Here is a 9717-nt window from a genome sequence, read left to right on the forward strand (position 1 = left end):
ACATGAAGCAGAACAGACAGCTAACATGAGGCACGAAGAGTTTATAATGTTGAGGTTACAGGGATTTTAATGCCCTCTACTGCTCTCAGGGGGTCTCAGGCCTGGGAACAATGTAAAGCTGCTTTGTGACAACTTGTGTTGTAAAAAGCACTATACAAATAAAAATGAATTGAATTGAATTGAATAGAACCAAACCACACAAACCTCAAATTCAAACCGAATGCCATTCTGCATAAATACGTAATGTTCCACTTTCCTGTCTCCAAGACATTGCCCTGGAGAATTCAAGAGAAAAGTTTTAAGAAAAACCTCAGACCGCTTCTTCAGTCCTGTAAAATTCAAAGAAACTGATCACATTTCTCATTTGGGCTAGAGGTTTCTTGGCTCAGAGCTGCTGAATCCCCTCCTCAGCCATTCTCAGGGGAGAAAAGGGCATCGGTAAGAAAACTGGGGAGAAACCATTAGCTGGGTTTTCTTGGCAAAGGTTGTGTACTCTGTGCTAGCAAATGAGGCAGTGCTTTCATGGACTACCTTTTCCAGTAGGACAGGTCTAGGACCAGCAGAGAGGCAGGCAATTAGACTCCTAATTGCACTACCCTCAGACCACAGAAGAGCTAATTCAAAGCCCCTGATGGACTGAATACCTGCAGAGTCTCCCTGACCCTTTGTGACACATAAGGACAAGAAAACAATTAGTTCAGAAAGCTACAAATATAAATGACGTACAGTGCCAAACACTCACAAACACACAGAGACACAAATTATAAATATATAAACACAAACACAAAACGCTAGAACTTTACAAAGAAGCAGCAGTATTTAGAACATGCTACAGAAATAGAAGAAATAGTGATTTTGGAACAAAAAAAGATGCACCAAAAGAGCCCATAAGATCCCTAAGGTCAAAGGACAAATTGACCATGCACATGTATTCTCACAACTATAGGATGTCGGTCCAGTCATTCTAGAAAACCTCTGAAGAACAGAATTACACTGTGCAGCTTTAAGGTTATATATATATGGCATTATGTAGATGCCGTTCTTTTCATAATCCAACCAATTAAGACGCCTACTGACATGCAGCGAATGAAAATTGCCAGACTCAACAGAAGAGCATTAGCTTATCAAGCAAAATGTCAAAGAAGTCGATAATTGCATAGCCCGATTTATTGCGCAGCGTGCAGCTGGTTCCATTTTAATCCCGGCGCCTTCGTTTACCCCTGTTACAGCGCATGCATAGTCTGGTTAAGTGCACTTCGCAAACAATACCAGAGTCCACTGTATAGGTAACGTGTAAACTATTCCCTCATCCGCGAGTGTCACGTTACACTGCTTTGAGTACAAGACTCATGCAATGACAGGGAAGCCAATTTCTAAAAGTACATAGCACTACAATGCTAAATTAGAGCAACTGAAAATAGCAAAAACCTCATTTCCAAAAGACACACTCATTAAAAAATGAACCATTGCAACACCACATTCATGTCGTTATTAAAATGCGGCATGTGAAGCAAAATTGTAAATAACAGGCTATGACTTTTAGATCATTCTCTCCCTTACCACTGAGATAGAGCTTAGCGAAATGACTAGAGGAGGCAAACTGAAACTATGGCATGAAGCTTTATTTTCCCATATAAATTCAACTTTTATCAGAACAAACGATTACTTTCAGCATTGTCGTCTTTTATATACAATATAAAATTTTTAATATATACAATGTGTATTTCATAATCATCTTTGAAAAAGCACTTATTAAATGCACACATTAGGGGTAAAAGAACAACATTTTAACATTGACGGTTCTTTGTATTTTAATGTACAGAGTCTGAAGCATGTAGATCTTCCTTTGCCTAGATCCTGTTATTAGCTGACAACCTGCAATTTACAAAAGGTTAAAATGCTTTAAAATTCTTACAAGCAAGTGTTATACAGCTTTCAGCTTGCAGGATAGTGAATACATTACAGAGGCTTGCTCCAAGACAATTACCGTGCGTTTGTTTTCACAAATTTGTTTTCATTTGATCCAGTCAGTCACTACTATGAGCACCACTATCCCGTACAGGCATTCACAGTTCTCCTTTTCAATGACAACAGGCATTTGCACGGCCTGAACAGCACGGAGTGCATTTGTTTTGACTTGCAACAGCCCGGAGAGGCTGAGAATTCTCAAGGTGGGGGGGCTGAGCAGTTAGCCCTTCACAACAGGACAGAGCAAGAAGACGTCTGAATCTCAATTTTTATGCTGCATTCATTTGCAACCCTTCTATTCTGGGGGAAAAAAAAAGTCAAATTTTCAAGAAAAGAGCACCAGCCAAGGGATGCACTGACCTTTCTGCAATACCACTGCTTAATTATTCTCTCTGCATAAAGTGCAATGCAACAGCTATATCCCTCACCTAGAGGCTGACCTTGCCAAGCTGACCTGACCTCTTTCTTTTCTGTTGTTGCTGCTCTGCTCCAGACTGCCTCTTTTGTAATGCCAGAGGGGAGTTAAAAAGGCAAAACTTTAAATTAGATTCCAAAGAAGTGCTGATGGGAAACGGAGTCCAGAGCCAATGTAAAACAGCTCCTTAACCCCCCTATACAGACTTCACCTCCCATAAGCGCTTTTGCTCAGCATTTGCCCCAGGAACACACACTGAAGTCGCTCCTTAAACAATGGAAAACTTGATAAAACATGCAAATGAAGCAGACATTCAGAAACGGGTAATATGAGTTAATATTAATTACTTAAATACACGGAAGATTTAGTAGGCGTATGGAAGAAAGTGAATGGGACTTTTCAGAACCTGGATTCCAGCAAGATTGACCTCTAGGGTCAACCTCTAGGCCCTCGAATCCATTAATATGTGACAGAAAGAGAGCTTTTCACCAGCTCCTAAAGTGCAAGTACAATAATTTTGGCCTAATTATTACATTTCTGTCATGACATTTGTTTGCTCAGTATCAATGCCTTATCAGCTTATGCAGCACAAACAGATTTTACAATTAAAGTGTGAACTGTAAACCAATTCAGAACAAATTTAAAATGTGTTTTTAAATATAACAACAAGATGGCAAGGGAGGAGTGCACTGGATACTTTAAACATTCAGCCAGTTCAAACGGACGCATCAATTATAAAAAAAGAAACTAAAAAGTGGCAAAACAGGGTTTCTCTGTTGGTGCATGGAGAACAATCCTCTACACTGTATAACAGGCCCGGGGATGCAGTTGGATAAAACAAAAATACATAATCATACCTGCATTGTACACATGCTGTAATGTGACCAGAATGAGGCAGGACTGGATACAGACCATCCAGATAGAACGCAGGATAAATTCCCTTTAAAAAAAGAAAAAGAAATACAAACAAAGGCAAAAAAGCAAGACCTTAAACAGTACGATGAGGGACAAAAAAAAAAGAAACAAAAAAAAAAACAAAAAAAACAACAGCAGCCATGACTAGGAATGGAATTTTAAAGGACTGTCAGAATATACCACTGTGCAGAATGCCCTCCTCTTTTTCAACACCCCCTCCCTTCCTCCCCTTTTCCTCAATATGATAATGTGTCCAAAAAGGCCAAACTGAGAACCATGCCCAGTGCTTCTCCCCAGAGAGGACATCTGAAAGTAGGGTCAAGGATCTTACTGGAACTCAGGCTCTGCAGCTGCCTTTATCTGCTTGGAGAGTGCTCCATCTGCCTGCGTTTGGGAGTCAGAGGACAACACCGGTAGGGGAGAGAGGCCACCCAGGCCTGCGTCGGGGGCCCTCAGATGTGGGTCTCAGTAACCAGGGTTAACAGGGTGCATGTGGAGGACACGCTAGAGGAGCGTTCCTGGAGGGAGTTGTTGTTGTCCCAGACGCCGGCCACCACGTGGACGGCAGCCGGGGACTCGCACCCGAGGGTTCTGCTGATCTTGGGGCACAGCACCAGGCAAAGCCTCTGGGCCAGGAGGCGGAACTTCCTGCGGAAGCTGCGGTTGATCCAGAAGTAGAAGATGCAGTTGAGGAAGCCGTTGGACGTGGGCAGCCACACGGCCACAAACTCCACCCACTCCGGAACCTTTCCGCCCGAGATGGCTGGGGGCGCAAGAGGGAGAGAGAAACTCAGGAGCGGACAATCAGGGGAGCTTGGAGCTGAGGCTCGTTGTTTTTAACGAACACATCTCTGTTCTTCTTTCCCATTTTAGCATGTTGACAATACAGTCCGTGTCGTTCTATTTTTGGAAAGTCTAAACCCCTGCCCCAGCCAGTGGGCGGTACATCACCTGCAAAAAAGTTTTCAAACAGATCTCCAGATGATTGTACAGGTGATAAACACACAGTCTACAGCCTTTCAGATGAGAATGAAACATTTACATATTAGGTTGATACATATCTTTCCTTGTAATGTTTCCTTTTGATATTATAATCTGAACCCTGTGAAGCATTTTCCTAGCTTTCAAAGTGATACAAACCCAAAGGATCAGAAAATGGATTAGATGATTAGATGAAAAGAGACAGCAAAATTTACTTCAAATGACTGCAGTTACACAGTTCATCAGTAACACTAACAAATCTATATTTTGCTTTAATTATTTACTGATTTATGGTAAACCCCTTTATGCTCTGTAGGCCAAAAGTTGCAGTTATTTTTAGACTGCATTGGCACAGACTATATTTCAGTATTTATGTCTTCACAAAACATGTGACAAACTAAAATTCCAGTGCTAACAGGAAACGGGCTTGTTGAGGAGCCAACCATGCAACTACCGCTGGAAAATGCACTTTCCCTGTAATATTGCACATAGTGGCACTGTTACTCACCGTTGTACAGGATAGTCACCATGCATGGCGTCCAGCAGGTATAGTATACAGTCATAACTGGAACAAGCACACGGGAGGCCACGTCGGGTCTGATGTGGCCGCCCATGTTGTGCTTCTGAAGTTTTAACCGCTGCCTCTTTGCAGCAAACCAGAGCCGAAGGTTGGCGTAAGTCATGATGGTTGAACACGGGAAAAATATTAAGCAGGTTAAAGTCAAAGAATACACAACGTTGGTAGAATACGAGGGGTTGCAGACCAAAGACGCCGTGGAGAAGTGCACCTTAATGATCCCATCGGGAAAGGAGATAGGCAACAGCAGCACAGGTGGGAATAACCAGGCGAACGCTATCAAAATCAGAGCTCTCCTTCTAGTCATTAATGATGTGTACTTCAGCGGATTGAACACCGCCACGTACCTTTCGAGGCTTATGGTGGCGAGAGTATACATGCAAGTGGCGTAAATCGTTGAGTTAAAAAATGCCACAACATGACAGAAGGGATCAGGCCCGTCGCTGTAGTCCTTCAGCAGACTTACGCAGAGGTTCAGAGGCATGACAACGAGTCCGAACGCAGCGTCGGCTCCAGTCAGAGAAAGTAAAAAGTACCGTGAGTTTCTTGACCACCCGGCCACTGAGGAGGCGATGACTGAAACGACAGCCATGTTCCCCAGTGTAATCATAACTCCCAAAACCGATATTATTGCTATTTTTATGGGGCGATGGGATAACTCAAGAAGCCTTTGACTGTCCGTGATGGTTGAATTAAAGCTCCCATCGGTAGCAGCTTGACCTGATGTGATGTTGAGCATAGTTTCCTTGTAGAAAGGTCAGCATTTGTCGACCAAGTGGGGCCACGTATCTCAGATTATCGTACTTAACCAAACAAAAACAAACCAGAAAGAACTGCCACGACCCAGGGACACACAAACAAGTCTCTTTCAAAGACAAATCAACACGACAACGCCAAATACTCCAAACATGGTATATGCAGCGTTAAATAGCTCACCCGTGGAAAATTACCAATCCTGCCACATGCTCGCATCAGCCAATCAACTTTCACGCCTCTGAGATACAAAATACAGATCTGGATCTGACAATGTATGCAAGGAATTTTACGTGCAAGAGTGGGCGAGAGCGTGGCCTATAGTTTCACATGTTGTTGCCATTTAATGCCAGTTAAAGGTACATTTATGGCCAGTAGAAAGTGATGAAAAGTGAGATGCCGTCTAAGCACTAACATGCTGGGGCCCATGATGAGCAACATATTTTAGAAAACGTGAGGTAACTCTTTATTTTGCCCTGCGGCCACCACTGGCTTCGGACGTGCTTTCCGAAAGGTCCGTTCCAAGACAGTAAACAAACCGATGCAGATGCGCATCCAAAAGACTAACAGTGGCAAGCCGACGGGTGAAGAGCTAGGCGAATTAGCGAGCACATTAGCAATAATGGGTGAAAGACTAGCCCGTCTCCTCCACCAAACGCAATCCGTGGACTTCTTGTGGTGCGATTTGGTCATTAGCGGAGTGACAAGCAAATTTATCAAAGGCAGAGTTCTGTTGTTTCCTGGCTGCGGCGCGCTCCGAGTCCCAGTGTAAAGCTGCTGGGATTACGATCCCCCTAATGGGGAGCTTCATTGCCTTCTTGCAATAAAAATACAACTAGATGTATCTCTCTTCATTTTAAGAATGGAACATCATAATCTAAAACGAATTTTTGGAAAAAAATTGTTTAATAGGCAGGGACTGTGCAGTAGGCTATGTATTACGAAAGTAAACAGGTTTCTTCGTTTGACGGCATGAACGGTGCAAGCATTTCCAGGCCGTAATATTGTAAATCATCAGAAACGTTCAGCATATACACTATATAGTCAAACAATCGGTTTTGGCAGCAGCATGAATTGAATGAATTAGCCTTTTGAAGCAAAATAATATGCCATTAAATGTAAACGTTGCACAAACAATACAAACGCAATACACCGTGCACATACCATTAGTTTATGAACATAAAGTTCAGCAGCATCTACATTTAAAAATCCGTCTTGGCTTTTCTTCCTGTTCAGGCTTTGATTTAAGAAACAGTAACATTAAAAGCGAGAAATGCATCCACCCTGATGTAGGTTTTCAATGGTGAAAAATGATAGCTCATCTGAATGAATGCATACAGGCATAAATGAATAGGAGCCAGTTTGTTGGTGAGCTGTTATCTCTCCGCGCAGATCCATTTCCTATTTTAAGTCACGTCAAAGGAAAAAGGAGGCCCACTGCATATCTCTGTCTGCCATATTGGTCCTGTAAGGCACTGTGCAATGTCATCTCATTCATCCTGGACTGTCTCACAATAACCCTTACAGCACAAACCAGCTGGAGATTGGCTCCTGCTCTTGCCTCCATAAATGTAGGCCTGTGCCTAAAACATCTTGCATTCAAATCCACTAAGTCTTTTGTCATAGCAGAAAAAAAAACTTAAAAGTCCCCCACACTTTTAAATATAATTGTACATAGCAACCTGAAAATAGAATGCAATTTCTCTTTGCCATGACTAAGCAGCCCTAAAAGCAAAATTATGCCACCTTCACTGACCTGCTCCTTCAGATGAATGGCACTATCCATGTTTTACCTCTAGATGGCGAAAATGCACCAAGAAGGTTAGAGCTGTACAGTAATAGAATTTGGCCAAATTTTACCCCCAAAGCCTTCAGCCAGGCCAGCATTTTCACTCGATTTGCCATTTCCTGTACTTCATATCAATTCAATTTGTTGAATGTAAGTTTCACACATAGTCTCTGCAGTTGCAGTTAGATTCCAGTTATAATTGGGAAACCAGTTGAGGCGCATATGATAAAATCGTGTATGTGTTTTACTGATTGATTAAAAAATGTTTTGGGATCATCTTATATTGTTTGAACCATGTGGCATGCATCACAATAGCTAAAACGATTTGGCAGTGACTTCAGCATAAGTTTATACAGGAGTAGTGTTCGTTATAAAATGATTGCTGATTCAATTCCCTGGGGCACTGTTGTTGTACCCATGGGTAAGGTACCTAACCCTGAATTTCCTCAGTAAATATTCAGTTGTATAAATGGGTAGCATGTAAAACTGTAACCTATGCAAGTCTCTCTGGATAAGAGCACCTGCTAAATGACAATAATGTAATGTAATGTAATACATCAAACCACTAACTGTACTAATAGAATCCCAACAGTCTGCTTCTTTGTTGCATCTACCTGCACAATCCCAGTGGGTCTCAAAACTGAGTCTGCCAGAGAAGACCTGAATGAACACTTCAAAACTGAATATTTTCACAATTTGTTCATGGATGCTTCCTTCCATTATTGAATAGCAGACAAATACACTGTAATCACTTCTAATTCCTTTATAATAAATACTTGCCCTAATTCAACCTCTTCTGCAAATCTGTTTGTTTTATAGACCAGGGTTCACATAAGTTTCAGTCAGGTCCACCATGAAACATTAGGATATCATTCAGGTCAACCCACTCTTCTTCCTTATCATCTGTCCAAACGCTTTATTTCTTTATTTATGTATTTTTATCAAACAAAGAATCATGAAACTGAAGGTGTGATGACGTGAATGCTGCAAAATAGCTCTGTTGTTTGTTCTACTTATATACACAGCACCAACACCCTCTGTTCCCTTGACACGTCATTGATATGCCACATGTGCCTTGCACCTCTGATTGGCTCATTGATGCTTCAGGATTCTTCATTAATAATCTGATCAAGAGAATTCTCGCAATGTCCAACCATTTCCCGTATACTTCCAACTACCAGGACAAAGGCCCTGTCATGTTGGGAGTCGTCAGCTTGATGAACTGTACTCTTAGCTTTATAGTAATTCCAGCATTATCCCCAACGTTATCCCAATTTTAACATTTCCACTATTTTGCAGGAGTTTCTCACCTGCCTTTTCATTTTACCAGTTTTTTGTTTCCCAGTTGGCCCTGGGCTTTCTGGTTTTATGATTCCTCCTGGAAAATCCTCTATGCTACATTGTACATTGCTGTGTGACAATCTCATTATAGAAAACTAAATTTGATGCAACAAACACCAATTCCTCCTTGGATTTCATATCAAGGCGTTAAATTGAACATAATTTTTATTTAATTTTATTTCAATTTTCATTCATTGTGCTAAATGCTAATTTGAATGTCATACATCATTGCCACAAGCATTGTAAATCTTGACCAGTGTGAGTTGTGGTACTGCAGCCTCCACAGACTGTGGGATTGACATGTTGTGTTACCTGACATGCCTCCTAAAACACCCGACACTAATATCATTAGACTGCTGTTGAAAGTGAGGCTTACTTCACAGAAAATGCGGTGAAGCATTTTTCAAATGGTCAAAAAGCACCACTCTCGAGAAGCAACAGAGCCAGGAAGAGCTTTTTTCAAATCACACTGCGATTTTTTTTTTCACCAAACATGTAATATTTCATGTCGAGCGATTTTGCTTCCTGTCTGCACAATTGTCATTCACGATGCTGAATAATGAATTAGAGGACAGAAACATTTTTCCATTTCAAATATACACTATATCTGTGTCTGTGTACCCACATATAATGTCATTACTGTGGAAAGAATCAATTTCAAGGCTTATAATGTCTCCTTAATGGGGATAAGCCAATGCTGTGCTCGCCCTTGCAAACATCTTGAATTGATAGTTTTAATGCTTGTGTTTTGCAGTTCGTATTTGCATGATGTGTGTCTGAGCATTTGCAGAGGAAAGGAGAGAGAGTGAGTATGTGAGTATATGCGTGTGTGTGTGTGTGTGTGTGTGTGTGTGTGTGTATGTGTGTATATATATCCTCTACATTCAAGCAGTAGGCGCATGTGGGTGTACACATATATCCACCGATACAGAAGAGGTTGACATCGCTTGCTTCTCATTGGCATCTCTGTTACACAGC

General features: G+C 41.6%; 1 protein-coding gene across 1 annotated transcript; it reads right to left on the reverse strand.

Annotated features, from left to right (window-relative positions):
• Window positions 1-3750: 3750 nt before the first annotated feature.
• zgc:162592 (uncharacterized protein LOC561993 homolog) lies at window positions 3751-5595 on the reverse strand. The gene is made up of 2 exons (XM_036544217.1): window positions 4788-5595; window positions 3751-4061 (listed from the first exon to the last, which is right to left on the reverse strand). The coding sequence occupies exons 1-2, from the start codon at window positions 5593-5595 to the stop codon at window positions 3751-3753; spliced, it is 1119 nt and encodes a 372-aa protein (XP_036400110.1).
• Between the last annotated feature and the right edge of the window lie 4122 nt (window positions 5596-9717).

The sequence above is a fragment of the Megalops cyprinoides genome, chromosome 13 (assembly GCF_013368585.1).
Source record: "Megalops cyprinoides isolate fMegCyp1 chromosome 13, fMegCyp1.pri, whole genome shotgun sequence".
NCBI classification, from domain to species: domain Eukaryota; kingdom Metazoa; phylum Chordata; class Actinopteri; order Elopiformes; family Megalopidae; genus Megalops; species Megalops cyprinoides.